This window comes from Acanthisitta chloris, unplaced genomic scaffold (genome assembly GCF_000695815.1).
Source record: "Acanthisitta chloris isolate BGI_N310 unplaced genomic scaffold, ASM69581v1 scaffold37931, whole genome shotgun sequence".
Taxonomy (NCBI): Eukaryota; Metazoa; Chordata; class Aves; order Passeriformes; family Acanthisittidae; genus Acanthisitta; species Acanthisitta chloris.
Genome location: NW_008657256.1, coordinates 22,518 through 43,809, shown reverse-complemented (window position 1 = coordinate 43,809; position 21,292 = coordinate 22,518). Strand labels below are relative to the sequence as shown.

Here is a 21,292-nt window from a genome sequence, read left to right as displayed (position 1 = left end):
CAGTCAGCTCCTGAGGACCAAATCTGACCAAAAGACCCATAAACCATCCCAAAAAGCTATGCAGCTTTTCATGCTGGTTTTCCAGTTTGCTTGAGTCACTTTAGGCTAGTGAGACATATCTTAGATGGAGCTTGAAAAATACAGAGCTTCACAGACTGCTGATTCCAAACAAACACACTACCCTACCAATTACCAACATGCTATAAAAAGCATGTTGACACAAGCAAGTCAGGTAAATCCCCACTACAATGAATTTTCAAGGTATTTCCTGACCAAAATCTGCAGGAATGATAGTTGCTGCCAGTTAGCACCTGCTTGGAAGAAAATGTGCAACTTTGAGCCTCCAGTCTTGAAGCAATCCTGAAAGCAGTAAAATGTTTTGTGCACAACACTGGAGCGCTGACAGCCCTTCTGCCCTCTAACAAAGACCTTGCTAACCACAGGTCTGAGGTAATGCTCACATTTGCTGGGCTCATATTTCCAAATCCAAACTCATTTTTATCTGTGAATGCAAAAAGACTCCCTTTTCTTAGTGCCAGTATGCAATCGAGTTATGCAAAGTAAGCATCAATTAGCAGTGCTTAACAAAGACAAAATTAAAATAAAGCGTTGTCTTTAGGAGTTTGCTATTTGCCACATCATTAAAGCTCTGCAGGCATTAAAAGACAAAATGACATCCTAAGAGGGCACAGCATTGAAGTGGCTTCCAACAATACCTCCAGCCACAGCGGTGTGAACCCACACTGCCTAATTACTCTGCACATATCCTGGACTGATGCTATGCTGAACCTGGAGAGGTTATGCATGTCTCCTTCAAACCAGAGGCCATGCCTTCAGACCTCTTCCACAACAGAGCAGCCACCCAGCTTTTGAAGACAATTATCATCCTGATATGACCCACACACTCTCCCTATCCTCCTCAAAATCAATCTGCCACAGTTTAAATTAAAATATGAATCAAACACTTGAAGTGGTAAAGTCTAAGCTTACAGCAGCTGCATGATTTCCATGCTTTCCCTTATCACTCCTTCCACACTCAAGCTTCAGCAATTAAGATTAGCTGGTAAAAACATTTCAAAACACAGATACTGCCTCCAAGATTGATCCTTGTCTTATTACAGCAGTGTGGAAAAGTCCGAAGGCAGACCTTTAGAAGACAGCCACACCCAGCATCCTCAGTACAGAACACAACAGGCATCTGAGCAATATTCAGCATCTAAAGTTTCTGAGAGAGCTCACCAAACCAAGAATTTTCTACACGCTGGTATGTGATCTGTGCAAGACACAAATAAACCAGAAATATGAACCTCTATGGGTTATTTATTATAACACATAATGGCCCACATAATATCCCCTTCTTTTACCTCCACTGGAACTTATGCATCAGCCCAGAGGGATTGTTCAGTTAACAGTAATTGCAATAAACGGTTCACTGGCCTTCACTGCCTCCTACAGAGCTTTTAGGGCTTCTCCTTTGTAGGAGATTAACTGATAACCAGTAAAGGCAAATTAAAAAGTAAAGCAACTTGGTATAAATCTGATCTCAGCATTCCTTTTCATATTGTAATTCTATCTAAATGGGGGAAAGGGGGAGAAATGCCCATGGATGCATTTCACACCCAGAACTCTCTCTGCCTGAGGTCTGTGATTTTCAGTGATGTCCAGTTTAGGAATTACTGCCTTCCAGCTTTGACAATCCCTACACTATCCTAGCAAGGTAACTGATCCTATCAGAAAACAGCACTCCAGCTTCACGTGGTGCTGCAGGACAGCTGGGCTGGCTGCCTGCAGGCAATTCTGTCCCTTTCCAAAACAACTCTGGCTTCAGGTTTTATTTGTTTTGTACAGGGTAAACCAAATTTAGCCCTTTGTTGCCATCACTTACACACCTTCTGTATTTTCCTTCTGCTGAATAAAGACAGACATCTAACCGGTAGGAATTCTGCCTGCAGCTTACCACCCACCTAACAAAAAACACCTGAATTCACTGAGAGCTGCAAGTGAGAACACCACAAGGGACTGAGCAGGCACACACAAACTGCCTCATTGGTCAGGGAACCTTGCTATTAAATAAAGTTAACTTTTTTTTAAAAAGGTTTTAAACTTCATTTTATCAGGTTAGGGACCAAAAACGGAAAGACAACTAAGCTCTGGAAAGTGTGCAATTGCCCAGGCACAGAGCAAATAGGATCTGCAGGAGCTGTTTGAACAGCGTTCCAGGAAAGAGGAACAGTAAGTAAAATGGAAACAGAAAGACTGTCATTGGTTAACAGCTGTGTGCCTAAAGAAAGGTGCTTGAACACCATTTTATTCCAGGTGGATGAGACTAGCCAGAGCACTGTGGAATTTGAGACCAAACTGTACCTATTTCCTAGGCCACAACCACCAGGATGAGGATGAGCCATGCTAAATATGGATCAGTCCAGAGGTAGAGAGACCAGAACAAGTAGCTGGCAGATGAACTGGTATCAGATCATGTTCACAGACACCTAGAATATCTTGAGTCAGAAGGACCCATAAGGATCCCACTGATTCCCTTTCAGAGCCTGCCTGCATTTATCTAGGAACAGCATTAATCTTTCAGGCTAGATTTTTCCAGAGCCTGCTGATGTAAACACCTAACAGGCACATACATGCTGCTGCCAATATGCACATACACATCAGAGTCACTAAGAAGTGATTTTGAAGGTAACATCCTCAGTTACCTAGAACAAAGTTTGGACAAAATTTGTAAATCTGGTGGTCCCATTTCAGGCCTTTAAAAGATAACTAGTGGCTCTTCTCCTTTTATGGGCAAAACCTCAAAGCATAAACAGACCGGAAATAGTAAGTTCTGAATTCTTTCTTTCAAAAAAAGCAAGTTTCAATCACAAATGCCTCCAATCCCTTGTGCAAGGCACGAAAACAGAGTAATTTAGAGCAATGCCTTATAAGAGATTGATATGTCCAAATACAAACCACAAGTCAATTTGCTGGACGCAGAGAATGGTAAATTACCCTCTCTAGGTTTTAGTTACCTCAGTTTAAAAACCAGCATTAAGACACAGAAACCACAAACACAGAGGCACCAAGGCTGCGCTTTTTACTGTCCTGAGGGAAACATTTTCTTAGGCACCACCAATTCCATGTTACTTCACACCAGAAACAAGCCTGCCCAGAGGAACCTGAACTACAGAGCGTTTCCTTGTCACAAAGCCTGGAGTTTGTAGCAAAACTTCATGTTTTAATATTTCTTTATAAATGACCACAGAAGATTTTTGCTTATCATGAATGGGCCTGGAGCTCTCACTCAGGTACCTGATAATACTAGCAGAGCTCACATGAAGTTACAGAGCTTTCTGGAATCTGAAAGGGGCCTAAATCTTGTTATTACTGCTGTTAAAAACTACATATAAGCTTTCTGCCTATGCATCCAGAAGCAAAATTTGGCTTTGAATCATAGTTTTTCCTCCTAGATTGCTAGTTTTCCACATAACCTTAAAACTAAGTCAGGCATTAAATAATTCATGTTTATTTTAAAAACACACGTCAGCAGCTTACGCAACTGAAGGAATTGGAAAGACAACATACTCTTCTTGAAGGCTTTGGACGGGGGATGAGGCTGAAATGCTCCTGATGGAAGCCCATAGCTGCTCATACGCTGCACAAGGCTGGCTACATTGCCAGATTTCTCCCTCCTGATGGGCACAGCATCATCCTTGGGCTCTACATCCTTCTTAAGTTCCTGAAACAAGAGATTTAGAAGACTGAGAGGTCACTTAAATTACCCAAGAAATCAGTATTTTGAGGCAGGTGCTCTATAGGCTAACAGGTACTTACCATTTGGGGTATAATTACATATTATAGTCAAAAAGCATGGCATTCTGCAGCTAAACATACCAAAGGCCTTAATAAACTTGACCCTCCATTCATTTAGTAAACAGGTAAAATGATGTGCTGAAAAAAATCAGAAACAGGGGCAGCATTTTGGCTGCCTACCCCAACTCTAAGAACAATAGCTTTGAGCACAGAAGTTCCAAATTACAACTCTAATGTCATAGCTCCTATTTGAAAAATGTTTTTAAAAACAGAAATATTCCTTCAATGGCAGACCTACAGAGTAGGGCACTAAAATATTTTAATATATAAAACTGCATTAGGCCATTATCTCTGCCTCAGAAAGCTCCAAGGTGTTTACAGACCAGACACAATCACACTGCTGCAAGACATAAATGGGAAAAAAAATGCAATATAAGTAGCAGAGAGAGCAAGTAAGGGAAAAGGCGTAGGAAGAAAGTAACAGAGACATCATTTTTCTCATAATTGTCTCCCACCTTCCTAGCTTTCTAAATTAAGATGTTAGCATTGGAACTGAATCTGTCAATCAAGACTAAGAAGCCTATAAACGGGAAAGCAACAGCTCTTGACAAAAAGGCCAAGTACACAGCAGTTACCCTATGGCATCAGCTCGTTAAGTGAGATTTCACCAGAGAGCAGATAATCTGAAAGAGGGAAATCATCACTTTGCACAAGAAGAAACCCATTAAGTCAGAACAATGGCCAAGAGCAAACTGTCTCTTTAGAGAGCTAGCTTGCAACTCAGATCTTCCCACATTCCCAAAGCACCTGTAAGGGCTTCATTAGGCAGATAATCACCTCCTCTCTCCTTTTATGTCTGCAACTGAAGCTGTCTAATCTCTTTCTGCACCCAAGGTCCTCTCTGCCTCCCCACCATCCTTGGGGACAGACACCTAGTGTGCTCTCCACCACTGCGTTTCATTTATCGCTACCTATCACTATCGGCTGTGTAAACCTTGATCATATTCTCCCTTGGCTTTTCCTTCTCCACTGAATATTCAGTCTTGTCAGCCCCCATGTCAGGCAGCTGCTCCATCCCTCTAACCACCTATCTAGTCACCCATCTCCATCCCAACAAAACCCATACACTGATGAAATACCAAAAATAGCAGAAGCATATTCCCCAGGACCTGTCTGGTGCTTTCCAGAACATAAAAACCCAGGTTTCCTACTGCAGCTGTCCAGCTGGAAAAAACTCAGGTCTGAAAACCTAGTGATGCTTTCAAACATACTATGAACCTCAAGTCAAACAGTCTAAAGCACCTTCCTATTTCTCAAAAGAGCGGAGTAAGCAGAATAAGCAAAACTACAGACAGGATAAGTCTTCCTCCCACTCATCTACATTACATAAAAAGGCTTTTCAGAAAAGAGTTGAGTGGTTCCTGCTGTTACTGTCCTTCATCTGCAGTGACTTCTGCCCTGGAGATCTAAGTTCTACTGAGAGCCAGTTTTCCCAGTCAAAAACAACCCTCAAAACTTGAGAATTGCACAGCATCCTGTCTACCTCCTATTTGAGTACCCATTTCACATGTCAGACTTTGTCATTCTCAGTCTTATTGGCCAGTTACTTGCAAGTCTGATAAACCATATGGAATTAAATTTGGCTACAGCTGAAAAGTTCTTCACCTCCAAAACACCCTTCTAGCTGCTTTACTGACAAGGCCATTCTGTTCAACTGAAGAAACACGTTGGTGCTTGAAAAACTTGCCTAGAGGAGTTTTTCCCCAGACTTTTAAAATTATAATCTTTTGCTATCTAATTTATACAGCTTCCCAAAACTCCAAGCTACTCCAGGAACTAATACTTCCATATTCCAGTTAACCAGTTTCTCATTCATAATGCTTTCCAGTGAAGAGCCAGCTTCAGACTCCTTCCCCTGGTCTGCACTTTGCACGAGACACTTCAGAGGCAACTGCTCCAATAACTCTGTAAAAAGCACAGAGATGCAAAAAGGAAACGGGGCAGCCCTACACAGGCAGTTTGGCTGAAATCATGACCTCCCTCTTTTTTAAAAAAATTTATTAGAAGAACAAAAAAAATAAAACACCACACACACCACTTCCAAATGCTAGAACATGCTGTGAGGTGAGCAACACTTTAATCAATACTGTGAATTAAATAGACAATATACTTCTATGTCCAGCAGTAGCATCAAAGGCATTAAAAGAATAGACACATTATAAACAATAGGAAATTACTTCAGGCAAAAGCAATGCCCAGTCCAGAAGACCAAAGACCCAAAAACAAAAGGAGAATGTTTGAGTGACTTTCTTGCCAGGCTTGAGTCAGGAACTGACATAGTGACAGGTAGGAAATGCTCAAATATCTAACACAAGACAATGGCAAATTTTAACAGAAAGTATAGTGAAATCAGATTAAAAAACAGGATCTAAAATGATTCTGTGCAATCATTACATGAAGAAAATCTTGCAGCCAGATTCAAAGGCTGAAAATTTACTGATGAAGATTTCAGCAGCAGAAGCCAGAAAAAACAATCAGACACTAGGAGAGACTGGTACCACCAGACCTTGCTAACACAGCCAAGACACAAAAGCTGAACACTTAAATATACAGTTAAGAGAAACTGTCCTAATCCAAGATATATAAATGGAAAGAGAATGCAAAAAAAAGTTCAAGGTGACTATATGATAGAAGCAGGAGCAGAGAGATGCAAATCCATAAAGTGCTCTGTGAACACAGCATCACATGAAGCTGCTTTACAACAAGGAGAGAAAAAACAACCACACAGGAGAGTACTGCCACAGCAGATAGCAATACATCTAGTTTTAGCAAAGAACTACTGAAGGGGTTAGTAAGCAATATGTGGATAAGCCAACAACTGCTTTTTCCATATTTAACCTACTACCCTTTAGAACATTCTTGTAAAGCAAGCACTATTTTTTATTCTTGTTAAAGAGGAACTGCAACATTAATTATCCTTCCTGAGGGCATTAAAAACCACACTAAAATCAAACCAAGTTAAAGCAAATTCAGTAATCCTTGGTCCCCACACATGCACACGGTCCACTACACCACAACCCTGCAGTTCACCTCAGTCCTCTAGAGCAGAAAGTGCTCCAAGAATCATTTTCAAAAGTACAAATCAGGATCCTTTGACATGCTCATCATACACCCGCCACCATGGCCATCAAGTTCATCCTGAGCATCATTATGACTCTCTGACCTTCTAGACACATTAAGATTTCACAAAGGAAGCAACTTCTAAACAAGACAGTTTGGATCTCTGGAAACTGACACTAATTGATGCAAACTATTATTATTAACATTTATATATTAATATAATAAAAATCTGCAATTCTTACATTTCTGTCCAAACAGCTTCAGCATCATGGTGAGACAACAACACTGCCCACAGGTCTCATCTCTGAGGCACCACTATGCTCAGCCTGGACATACTCAAGACTTCTATCCATCGACTTCACAAGTCAGGGAGTTTTCTTTCTTTGTTTTTGGTGGGTTGTAAGTCAGCCTCATGTACCCAAACTATCAGAGAGAATCTCTGTTGCGACAATACCAACAAAAAGCTCCAGAACACTCCAGCTTGTTCCAAGATGAGGCCACAGCCAGCTGCCAGCCAGCAAAAGCAAAATGAAAATTTGACATTAACTGCAGCTGGAAATTTGACTATTTTTATTATGCCACTCCACTACAGTTCAAGGCTTGTCTGTGTTTCCATTAGCAGCACAGATTTTATGCACTTATGACTTGGCAGTACAAGGCCAATACAGACTGTCTCTTGGCGTAAGACACACTCAGCTGGGAAGTGATCACCCACTTTTTCTGATGCATACATACTACAGCACTAGTCATACTTCATTTTATATGAAGTTTTCATAATCTTCACTAAATGTGTAATTCACAACACTTAACAAAATTTGCCAAAATCACAACAGGCTGATATGCAAAAAAACGCATATAAACCTAACTCAATAGCAAAGGAAAAAAAAAAGATTGGGGAGATCTTAAGGGGCTGCTGCTTTAACTGCACCTCTCAGTTTAGCAAATCCTTAGGGAAACACATATATTTACATATAAAAATCTTAAAATCATTTAGGTACATCAACACATGAAACAAGAACTATTCTTCGTATGTTGACAAAAATCCAACACGTGTAAAGTCATCCACAGCCTCCTGATGCCTATTAAAATAAGCTAATAAGCAGGCAGTCCTGACCTACTTTTGAAGCAAGCAAGCAGCAGCCTTCCCACCATCAGCTGCTTGCCCACCCATCGCTCCAGCAGAGACAGCTGGATCCTCCCCACTTCCCTCGCCAGAAGCTAAGAGCACTCAAATCAGTGAGGCAGCGGAGATCGAGAAAGCAGGTCAGATTGTCTGAGAGGCCGTGAGTTAAAAACATGAAGCGTATTCCTGAATTATAGGGCACAAAGAAGTTCATTATCCAGCAAATCTAAATCCTTAGCTCGATTCTTCAAGCATAAATACTAAGACTTTGGCTGCCCATCTCCTTCTATATATGTCATTATACAAAGAACAATCATTTTCAGACTTCTTATATTAATTCCACTGTAACATCAGCTTGCACAAAAGCAATGTGCATTTCTGCTGCTGGCTGAGCACATTTTAAAGCAAGATCTCAAACAGCAGAAAATGGGTCTCAGTCTCTAAAGAGGCTGAGATGAAGAACACACAAAGACAAATGCCTGAACTTCCACATAAAATTATCTCATCTCTCTGCTTCCTCATCAGAACAGCAATAAAGAATCCATGGACTGGCAAATTAAGTTCATGAATCACTTTACTGGGGAGAAAACAAGGAACTCAGAACTGAACCTGTCATTTTAGGGAAGAGAAAGGAATTAGAAGCCTGTGATACATCTTCAGGCAATAGTTTTGTTTACACAAGTTCACAGCCTGCAAAACTCCATCATTGAAAAATAACAGAGAAATGTGACTGTATATAAATACATATGAAAATCTGTACAGCTGCCTACAGAAGAGAAATTGTAATCCATAACCTATTCAAGTGCAATGACACAACACAGCTCCTGAAGCACAAAAAGATTCCCATAACTAGACCCTGTTATCTCTCGCATTTTCAGTCTTGGTTCCAGCAGCAGACAGGCAGGCACAGGGCAGCTTTAACAGCTCCACCACTCCCTCGTATCTAAGCTATCCCACATCCTTTCATTTTGCCAGTGCCTCCTCCTTGTCTAGGAAACACACTTTCTCATCCTCAGTGCAAGCACCCATGGAGGAAAAATACTGAATAAAGGCAAAGACAGACAGACAAGTAATGTGCAGCTATTCCAATCTGCCCCATTACCCTCCATGAACTAAAGGGATATACACCAAGAAAATTTATGAACAAAAACAGCTGAGAAGACCTGAGCTCCTTCCCAAGAGCACTGAGATCAGAACAAGTACCATCTCCCAACAAAAGAGTTCATCTGGGAGAGGTCAGAGGCTGCCCCTGACTCTCTGGAGGATTAAACATTACTCTTGAAAACAGAAACAAATCACCTTAAAGATCAAAGCAGTTACCATCTGAGGAATGGACAAACTTGATAACCTTTGTTTTGCAAGACAATTTACCTCCTGGACAGTTTAACACATATCATGGGTTAACTTTTTGGGGGCCTAATTTACGGCCCAAGTAGGGACTGTTTAACAGTAAATCACTGAGTTATTTTTTTAAGTGCTGGCCCACAATCAGGCTGAACCAACAGTAATGCAGCATTGCTCCTCACCTTAACCTCTTCCAAAACTGAAACTGCTTCATATTCTCACTTCTGTACACCCCAGTCAAAGGCATTTCTGTCCCAGACTAAGGTTGGAAAAAAGTTTCCGGCTGATGTGAATCCCCAGCAGTTTCCACAGGAGCTACAGGCACACACTGCTAGGGAAACAACTCTTGCTCAAGCTCCTTATTACAGCATACCTCACTCAAAGGCCCTTATCAGCTGAGCATGGCTTTGAATAACCCCTGAAATGTTCCTTATGAGAATTTTACACAGAGCTATCCATTTACACCAAAAGCTCTCACATGCTTCAGACATGAGAGTACAATAACCAAGGATGCAAAGTCCTGGTAAATAAACCTCTCTGCCATCAAGTGATGGCAGAAGACACCAGTGGACTCTCTGTGCACAGTAGAGTTTCATAAATAGTTGGAGAAGTACTTTCAGAAAGCTGAATTATTAAAGTCTGTGCCTGCTGCAGATTCAAATCGCAATTTCTAACTTCCCTCCTCAAGAATAAAATATAATTAGTTACAGAAGTGACTCAAGCCAGGCTCACACTTCTCCAGTTTGCACAGAGTCCCAGTGTTGCCTTGTATTAAATCACACCCACATCACATAACACAACAAGCTACCAAGATTTTTACATGTCTAATAATCTATGCTAAATATAGATCATATAATCACACCATCTCCCTGTGTAGGAAGAAAAGCATCATCGATCTGCAAGGTATCACGTTTCTCACAGTATGTAACAGGTGGAGCAGCAGGAGCTCTGGGAAACAAAAAATTTACTGAGGCACTTTAGATTTAGATTTATTCAACGGCTCAGGTTTGTCTGTCATAGTTAAAGGTGTAGAACAGGCAAACAGCTGTGCTTTCCTGAATAAGGAAAAACTCATGTCTACAGAGGGAATGTAGAAGTAGGCATGGAATTTTAGATCTTGATAGAAATTATATATAGCTATTATTATACATGCATATTTATATTTATATATATAAAATAAACTTCATCATGGAGAACTGGATACCTATAAAGCCTGTGCCAAGGAAGTGTCAAAACAGATTCTAAACTGAGGTCTTATTAATATTTGCAAAATATAAGAGACCTAAAAATATGTAATGTCTTAGCACTCTGAGAAGCTTTTGACAATATTAAAAAGACTCTTTCCATCTGCTGGCAAGAAGGACCAAAGCCCAGATGCAGGAAGGTACAGCAGTCAGCTCACCAGGTCTACCAGCAGCAGAGCAAAGCATCCTAAATTAACAGGAGTAACTAGAGGAAGCACAGATGTTTACATCAATGCTTCCCAACCATTTAATCAAGAAAACAGTTAACTTTAAAATACTTCTAAAAAAAAAGCCTTAATAACATTTTATGGTGTTGCCATGTTCACAGCCGGATAAAAACACCTTAAAATGCTGATTGCATCTTTTCTGTTCTATTTGCTTGTGTGTGTGTATATATATATGAAAATTTAATTATACTTCTTGTAATTGTTTTATAGACTAACAGTTAATGCCCTGTCAACCACCAGCCACAACAGTGCTTTACACCAATGAAACCAGGAACCACACATGGCAGAGGGCAGGACAGACATCCAGCTCCTGCAGCACACGTGTTTTATCAGCTTCCCCATGTGGGAAGGCAGGAAGACATTTCTTTGCCTTCTCCCAGTTAACTGCCTCTATTGCTGGTCCAGAGAAATGTGGGTTCCATTAACCACTACAGGTCCACTTTGATGTTTAACTCACAACATCCCTTGTTGCTTCTCACCATCATCCTAGCTTCCTGCATCTCCTGCTGTACTCAGCTGTCTTCTTCCCTGCATCCCTTTTCCAAGGCACCCATCTCTTTTTCTTCCCTGTAAAACCTCCAGCACTTCGCTCGTGGCCACCTTTGCAGAAAGGTTAAAGCAGGTTAAAAACATGACACATTTAAGTCCCATCACAAGTCTTGCCTAAGACACAACATTAAATGCTTAAGAGATTTGTCAAATAAAGGCTAAAAATATGAGCCTCAGAATGACAGTGGAGATTAAAAGAGGTTTAAAGATTAAGTTTTATCAAAGATTCACACATTAATTAACATTTTTCACTGAAAATGTATCTTGCTTTCCGGTCCTGCTTTATTAGCAGTTAGGTGACAGGACCTATCACCACCAGTTTGTAACAGTGTAAAGGCTTATTACACCAAGTCCAAAGCTAATGAATTCACACACACCCCCCAAAATAATATTGTTAGGGAGTGAAGAGCATCAAAAAACTTGTTAAGCTTAGAAAATATTTATCACATCTAAATTTCAGATCCGCTCATAATATTAAATAAACCCAGTGTTCAAAGCAGAAAACCATATATTTAAAAATAAATTTAATATAGAAAACACTATAGCAGAGAAGAGTTAACTTCCCCCACCAAAATGATGACCCATCCAAAAAATCACAGATGGTACAACTGTTAGGAGATGACAGGCCAGAGGTGAGCTGCCCTCATCCAGGTTTACATTTCAAATTCACATGTAGGTTATTTCATTCCACCTCATAAAATGACAAAAAAATAAATTTAATATTAACTGTGTTGGGTGTACATACATGTTGATTTATTAGACATAAAGCAAAAGACTAAAATTATGAGGCAGGAACACACACCCAGAGCTTCATGGGACGTAACAAACATTACGTGTTACAGTACCTGAATAACTGACCTTTTTGGTGCTATGAAATATGCCAATTCCAGAGTGAGTATTTATGGCTGTATTTTAGACATCTGTATGCAGAGAAGGTCTAAACTTCCAGTTTCCTGCACATGTCCAGTCAATTATTGCTGACCCAGACATCAGCAATGCTTTGTGCAATTTACTCAACGACAGCTGCAAACACCTCCTGATGGAGCACACCCTGCTTGGGAGTCTCCAGCCAGGGAAGAGTTACCTCTCTCCTGTGCTCAGAGAGGAAGTTATAAAATTAAGCAGGAATCAAGTGTAACAACTAAGGAAGGACAAAGGAGCAGACTGCTGCATGTGATTACAAGAATAACTACACAGGTATAAACCTGTTGCCCCTTCCATACAAACCACTACACCCAATCAGAGCAGCTCATGAGTATCCAGGAGTGTGCAGTTACCATGGAGCAACACCTGAAGCTGATACAGCATTTAGAAAAGTAAGAGGCACAGGTATGATCAAGGAACTTGAAAAACTTAAATCAGAGAGAGTAATTAGCATACCAAACAGGATGTACACAAGTCATTAACCATGTTTTTTGGAAAATACAGAATATACAAATACATGTTAAAACACTAAATACTATGAGGAACACCAGTGTTTTCTTAATTCTGTGTTCACATTCAGCCATTGACAACTTCATGATGCCACAGATTTTTACTTTTACAGTGAAACAACAGTCTGCAAATGCAAACTGAAATCTTCTTGACAGGTGATTCTTTTAAAACATCTTAAAGCACAAGTACTCATCTAGAACAGGGAAAGGACCACATCACTTCGACAACTTTTCTTCACTTAAACAGTTAACTTTTGAGGAAAGCATCTGTGACATTTCAGACGTAACAGTCCATCAAAATAAACAGTCCTAATAATCACATCACTTTCTCATGCCTTGCCTTCCTAATCAACATACCCACACTGCCTTGGAACATGAAATACTTCACACGCCCCCAATCAACACCAATAAAGCAATAAAATTCCTATGTGGAAATAATGACAATATGAAAAGACAGCCTGGTACACAGGTGCCCACAAGTGGCTGTGTGAACATAGCTGTGTCAGCAACAGCAGCTCTACAGTGCAAAGCCTCAGACCACCTGCAAAGTGAAACCAACCTCAAGACTTCCCCTTTTCATGCCACATAAGTCACTGCACAGAGGGACTTCACAGGGTCCCAAACACAGTCAATTCAGTGACTCAACTGAGCTGCCTGAGCTGTTCCCATTAATCCTGTCCATCCACAAACCCATAAGGAACCCCCAAGTAAGACACTCTCCAGTGCCACTATTTTCTCCACCTGCAAAGTGAAACCAACCTCAAGACTTCCCCTTTTCATGCCACATAAGTCACTGCACAGAGGGACTTCACAGGGTCCCAAACACAGTCAATTCAGTGACTCAACTGAGCTGCCTGAGCTGTTCCCATTAATCCTGTCCATCCACAAACCCATAAGGAACCCCCAAGTAAGACACTCTCCAGTGCCACTATTTTCTCCAAGGGCCAGAAAGTCAGCAGGATCAGGAACAACAGATAGCACCATCACACTGGCAAACAGGTCTTAAAGCACCAGTTTGATCGCTCAGCTTCGCTCCTTGCCAGGAGACAAAGAGCCACCTCACACCCAGTATATTTCTCTTATATACTCAGCACTGAAACCAAAATTACTTAATATGGCTTTCAATCTTGCATGTAATCTCTGTTTCTGAAAAACAAGAACTGCCAGCTTCAAAGCAAACTTCACCTTCCTACCTGCAGGGCTGCCTTGGGAGGTAATGACACCTCTGAGCTCCTCAGTGTCACCTCCCTGCACAACCCACTGCAGTGACAGTTTCCTCAAAACAATAATAAAGCAAAGGAAAAAAGCTGTGTAAACTGAAATATCATTTGACCAAAAGGACTGATAAACTGCTGCAGAGGTTATTTTCTCCAAGCCTCACTTCAACACAAAGATTTCAGACAGGACACTTAGCAGAGAAATAACCCTCAAAATTCTGGAGATAGGCAAGTGTTTTATTCTATTCCATAAAGACATCGACATTACTTTAAACTAGATGCATAGGGCTTAACCTATATACCTATATAAAAGTTTCGTTATTAATCTAGGGTTTTTTAATTAATGTTACTACACTTTTCAATTGTGTCCACGTTAGAATTAACCTAGAAGAGAGTCTGTCTTGCCTCCGATCCCTCCCGACTCCACGATTCCTGTTTAAAGTTCTGGGCAAGGTAGATTTGCTATTTTTGAAAAGTAATTACAGCAGACTTTATGCTTGAAGGAGCTTTCAGCCAAAACCTCTCTCAGTGGTCCACAGCACTCAGTGTGTAACAGCATCCCACCAGCCAGAACACAGGACAGAGGCAGCAAGACAGGCTTAGGAAGGTGAGTCAGCTGTGCTAATACTCTGAAGTTTTGGTCTAGGGGCAATGTTAAAGGAAGGAAAGGAGCTTGTGCTCTCTTTTGTTTACCCAAACACATAAACCAGAAGTTGAGCAGAAAGAATCACCTCAAAACAAATCATCCTTCTAAAAAGAAATTATTCGTGCAAGCACCGGAGTTGTCTGCAGGTTCTAAGTGCCTCCATACATCCCAAAGGGGGAGATAAGCTAAACCAAACAAATAATGTTATTACATAAACAACTCTAAGACCAAGAATTTACACTACATACTAAATAAAATCTGAAAATCATATTGCAATCGCAGCTTTTAAATTTGTGCTGTTCACACTCGTTACCCTGAAACGCAAAGTCTGTTCACAATACTTGCTGTTAAGAACGTAAGGAAAAACAAGCAAGCTTACCTCTTCCAAGGGCATATTTGCTCGAACACACCCAGTGCTGCAGGTTTTTTTATTTAGGGGGAGGAAGAAAAATGTCACAGCGAGCAAAGTTCACGTGTTAACTTGGAAAGGCTCCAGGCTCTGCACTCGGCTGAGCGGGAGCAGCTGCACACACCTGTGCAGGCAGAAAGTTTTCCCTGAGCCAGCTCTATCCCAGCCACGTCCGGGGCAGTGCAGGCAGCTGAGGTGCTGCATGGCCCAAACACGCTTGTAGAAGTGTCCAGCTTGCTCACCAGAAGGTCTCCCAAGTCTGCTGGCAAACTTTTCTACCTTAACTGACGAAAGCTGCTAATTAATCTACTGCTCCTCCCTCATCTGAGTTACTGCCTTGAGCTTATGATCAAACAGGTTTTACTACCATGAAAAGCTTATTACTCACAACACAGCTAGTTATAAAACTAAGATAGCAATAAATGAAATAAAACAAGGAACAACAGATCTTAAAAAACTTCACAGCTATGTAGGGACAAAACCTTGCAAAAAAAAGAGCAGAAGGATGAACATTAAATCATCACTTTCAGCTTAGCAACCCAATAGGAGGCTGGAGAGCAAATAGAGCTATTCAAAATAGGTAAATACAAAAACAAAAATAAATCTTAGTCCATCTTGTAAAAGTAAATGCAAAACAAGGAGTTAAGATTCACAGGCCCAGAGAGAGGGAGAACAGGGATTTCCTGAAGGAGGGGAGTCCTGGACTCTTGATCTTTACTTTCAGAGAACTGTTCCTGTATACTATATAAAGAAGTCTACAAGCAAACAGAAACAAAACCCAACCCAAAACCAAAAAGCATTCCACATTCTACACACCTTAATATCTCCAAAAAGATTCACACACTGCATCTAACAGCGTTTCTGCACTGCTCTAACCTGTAGTGGAGATAAACAAATCTGTGAACAGTTTGCATAGTGATGGATTTTAGAAAGGCTAAGCAACTCTCAAAGAAAACAATAAAAGTCTGCTAGGTTTCCATGGCTAATTCCTTTCAGGAATTTATAAAGTTGTTTATCTTAAATTGCCCCATACAGGAAGAAGCAGAAAAAATGTCACTAACAATGTCAGAAACAAGAACTCTGATTCAAGTATTTCAACCCTCCTCAAAGCAGATACGCACACAGTTCAAACAGGAATTTCAAACCAGGTTTTGTTAATAACATTGGAAGTGTACTTAGTCCAAAATCCTGTACTGCAATACCGGGAGAAAGTCCTTAAAAAGCCCTAGTATATGAAAAGTGAATTCAAGGAAATGAGCTTCGCAAGTAGCAGTGTAATTGCTTATACTCTTTTTTTAAACCTACTTGTTTCCAGCTATAAAGTCACCACGAGCTTCTCCACCATCTCCGAGCTCTGGTTTCAGGACTCCTTCAAACATACTACCCATTGATTTCCCTCCCAATCTTTACATATCTCCCACTCTCTATGCAATACAGTGACTCTGCCACACCAGTATCTGAGCATGTTTTCGATGCTTTATGGGGTTCCCCTTAGCTGCCTCTACCTGACCTCTTTCTTTTAAAGCAAAATGATGCAAGTGGAGTCAGTACCAAGAACTGCACCTCTTGGGTCTACTCAGACTGCTGGTTAATCCATCAAGTGATGAGCTTACAGAAAATGTTCAGGTCCCAGGAGGCACTAGGAACCAGGCACCACCATCCTTCCTCAGGATCTCATCATCAATAAGCAAAAGGCTTAAGTAGAAGCCAATAAAACCCAACCAAAAAGTTACCAGAAGATGTTATAAATGCACCAAGCATCAGCACTACATCAGTATCCACAGGAAGCTTCCATACATTCTCTTGTCCATAGGAGTATTTCAGCTGTACAATGCTTAGCTCACCTACACTGTACAACAAATTAACCCATTTGAAAACAGTGTCAGCTTCCTTTCTTGAACTTCTGACAGCAAGGACCCAACTGCTACTACCACATGAAACAAACCCACTACCACTATATACAATTATTCTGTGATGTTCAGAACACTTATAGAAAAAAAAAAAGACAACAACCAAAAAGCTATTTCCTGCTTTAAAAACTCAAAATGAAGTTGACAGCACTCAGTCATACTTCAAACAGAAAAGAAGCATTTGTCAAAGCATGCAAAAGTCAAAGCATGAGAGTGGTGTAAAATGTCAGTAAATCCAGTATATGAGCAGAGCCCAGAAGGAGGGAACAGAAGGGGATTGATCAGCTTTAGCAGAGATGATACAGTCCAAATCTGGGACATCCAGCATATCCAGGAGACATGCAGCAATAATCCTCCTCTCAACATTTTGCTTGTCCTTCAAACAGCCAAGACTCAGCTTCATGCTGCCTGACAGCCAAGGACAGTTCACAGCTGCCACTAAGGCAACAAGCTCTGCTCCTGCCCTCTGACAGGATGAAGAGACAAACTAATAAAATGAGCAAAAAGCAAACTAGCTGGAATTAGAACCTCCCCACAATTCTCCTACAGTTGTTTGGTGAAAATCAAAGGCTTCTTTTAAAGAATTCATTTACCTTCTCTAAAAAAAAAAATCAACATTTGAAAAAGAAAATATGTCCATCTTCACACAGCTTAACCTGTCATATTTATTATGTTTTTTAACATTTTGCATGTGAAAGCAAATCTAGTGGGTAAAATATCCTTCCAGCTTCAAATTTTTATCTTTTTCAGATCAGCACAGATTATAATTTACCATCCAAATTCCGCATGAAGAGGTTATGTCCTGGCCTTGGTTCACTTCTTAACGAACCAGCATATATATGTCACAAAAAAACAACAACAACAAAAACACCACAAAACAAAACAAAAAAAACCACAAGCACAAATTTATCCATACAATGAGTTCCGGCCAGATTTCCATTTCATGCATGATATTACACTCATAACAGGAGAATAAAATGATCCTTTCAGGAAGGAGTTAATATTCAAGTACAGCTCCAGAATTCTGCAACCAAATGTGGAAAACTTGATGCAACCCTTAGTCCTGTCCACAGCAATTTGATCTCCCTGGTCACATTTCTACTGACCTGACCTGGGAGATCCACTCCATACACCTGAGGTTTTCCCTCAGTCCTCCTGATCTGGTGTCCTTCCAGTACTTCCATCCTCCTTTCCCCTTTGTGTGGGTTATGAGAAGTTCAAAATACTGGTCCCCTCTTCAGCATCCTTATTGTTATCACCCCTCCCAGTTATGATGGTGGTGGTGAGCTACTGGGCACAGCAGCAAACAAGTAAATGCAATTCTCAAGGGACATTCCTCAATCACAAGTACAACTCTGCTTCAGCTTGTTTCCACCTCCCTCCAGCAGTTCACCCACACCTTCCAGGTGCTAACATCACACCTGGCCAAGCTGGGGCATTCCAACTTAAGTTGCAGATGCTTTGTACTTGCAGTGGTTTAGTCGTAGTAGTGTTTCATAGATCCTGCACTATGAACCAACAACCTCCTGCAGCAGCAAATGAGAACGGCTCAGGAGGAAGTAGAAAAAAAAGGGTTTTCTACAACAGCTTTCCCAGAAATAGCCTCTCAAACTATCACTACCTGTAAATTAACTTTTAAGAAGAAAATATAATCAAATGGGCCATGAAGAAACCCCACAACTTTCACTTCCCTAATAATTAATGTTTCACAGCATCTCATCACTGCACAAGTCTTCTAGCCAAAGCATACTTAAAAATATCCCAACACCAGCCTCAAAACTGCACTCAGCTCCTGCACCAAGGCAGCAAGTTATCCTCTGTTGTCATGAAACCAAAGATATCATTTTCTCTTGCACAACTTCCTTTCCACTTCTCCAAACCCCTATGCCTTCTAGAGCACTGACTGTCCCCTGCAATTCAGGATATCCAGCCATGCTATGCACATACTGAATGTTGTGGAATTAAAAATATCTGCAGCTGAGATGCCTGGATGCAAATAATTTAAAACAAAGTTCATAAAAGCCACAGCTGCAGAAGGGCAAGAAAACACCCAACACGTTTGGCAATTAACATGTAAATATGTCACATCTGACCCCTCTTTGCTGCTCAGTAGAAAGACAGTCTTGATGACACAAGTCCCAGAGAAGAGCCATGTCTGATGGTTTCTTCCTATATGGCACTTGAGTGCCAATTAAGAACATCAACACAGTAACCATCAAAACATCACTTAAGGTCAAATTACTATTTATACAGTACTCAAAACTCAAAATTAGCTTTGACCGAAACTACCAACAACTCGAAAATGTTAGACGAGTGAAAGGCATTTGTGCAAACCTTTGTTAGCAGAAGAACAACTCTGAGAAGAACTGATTATTCCCATCAGTTTTAAAGGGAAAATACTCAAAACTCTCCATAGTAAATATAAAAAGAGTAATTTTGCTTTTTCAGTAAGATGAACAGAAAAAGTTGTCAAATTTAAAGTAAGCAAGTGTAAAGAAGTGTTTATAGCACTGGACAAATTTCCCCTTAGATGTAACAAATGAAAGTATGACACTAAGATACATTAGATAGTTCTGTTTTACAAAGAATTAATTTCATTTCAAAAGAGGCAGGAATATCTAAATTATCCTTGACTATACTTTACACAAGTGTTATACCAAGAAATCCTTGCAAGTTAGTTATGTCAGAAAAGCATAAAGAAGCAGAGCACAGCATCTCTGTAACATTTGTGTAGTTTAAATGGGAAAATATCTGCAACTAAGCAGACTGAATTTCAGATGTTACAAGTGGAATAGCACACTAAGTGCTTTGCAACTCCACTTTAAGTAACTAATAAACGGGTCCATATTCAATATTACATCTAGAACACTTGCAGAGAAAACAGGAAAAATATGGAAGGTGCAAACAAGAACTTCAATTTAAAACTGGGACAGAAATACAGACCAAATAATAAAGGTTAAGCAGAAGGTCTGAGAAGCAATCTCTCTCAGAGGACAACTACCGCAAATCAGTCTCAGAGCAATGAGACAGAGGTCCCAGATAAAAGGATCATATGTAGAGAGATTATGACTAACCCAAAGACACAACAGTGCTGCAGCCCTGAGAGCACCTACCTTACAGCTTTCCCATTTCTCAGGTATTTATTGTTGACAAATGGGCAGCCTGGTCAGGAAAATAAACAAGTTGAAGGCAAATCTCATTTCAGATACCTTTTAGCTGGACACATTCCCTGCCTGTCCCTTTGCACAGTCACAAAAAAGGCAGTGCCAGCAGTGGAGAGTCCAAGGTAAGGCAGAGTTGCTCCTTTAAACAAAGCAGCTTAATCGAGGCTGACGCACCTAGGCAAGCACAGCCTGAGAATGCAGCTTTCCATGATAGCTGAGCCCACTGACTGACCCCACTTTCTCCTCTCTCATGACCTGATGTCTTCTGTAGGGGAAGGTTTAGGATTTTTCATGGTCTTGTATTTTCAGGAGTTCATCTCACTGAAGTAGGTACCCACAGCTACATAGCTAGTAAGAAAACTTAGTGCACTGCAGAAGTAGGAGGCAGACAGAACATATAGTGTACGGGTACAGGCCAAAAAACATGCTGTAGATAAAAAAACCAGAACCTAAAAAAATAACCATGATCACCTAGAATGCCCTCCCATTAAAAAAGAAATCATCCTGTTACAAATACAACTGATGTGCATTCTAACCATTTCAGTAACAATGAGCCTGCTGCATGATCACAGTAAAACCAAGCAAAGCAGAGAACTCACCTTCACAAAATTGTCAGGGAACATTCCCCTTTTGCCATTTAACTCCCCTTCTAACCATCCTTCTTCTTCCAGTTTTTTCACATTCCTGATGATTTCCCCAACTCGGATCGTTAACTCATCATCATGCACTGCATCATAGTCATATTCCACAATATAGTCCACTAAAAAAAAAGGGAAAAAAAAACCCACAGTGAATACAGCCCAGACTTGGAAATGCAACTTGAAAGCCACATGTGCAAAAGGCAAACCTAACAACAACTGCTAAGAACAAATGTTTGTTCCCCTTACAACAGCCCTCATTTGTGAATTGTAACATTCCCGACTATTTTGGAGCAGAGAAAAAAACTGCCCAGTTGCCTACTAGAATAAAGTAAATTTAGGAATATGACCCTGGGCCATATTTTGGTGGTGGTGGGTAGGTTTTTGTTCATGTGCGGTGGAAGGAATTGCTGGCTGTGGGTTTTTTCCCCCCCGCCAAGTCCTAGCTGAAGATTTACCAATAATGAATC

The 21,292-nt window shown here is 40.6% G+C and overlaps 1 protein-coding gene across 1 annotated transcript in view; it reads right to left on the bottom strand.

The window, feature by feature from the left end:
• LOC103811649 (CD2-associated protein-like) overlaps positions 1-20,944 on the bottom strand; it is a gene marked incomplete at both ends in the record, with an annotated part of 25,629 nt that extends 4,685 nt beyond the window's left edge. Inside the window, 2 exons of the mRNA XM_009084635.1 lie at positions 3,571-3,724; positions 20,784-20,944. Of these exons, the coding sequence (XP_009082883.1) occupies positions 3,571-3,724; positions 20,784-20,944 (315 nt within the window). The remainder of the gene's footprint in view (positions 1-3,570; positions 3,725-20,783) is intronic.
• Between the last annotated feature and the right edge of the window lie 348 nt (positions 20,945-21,292).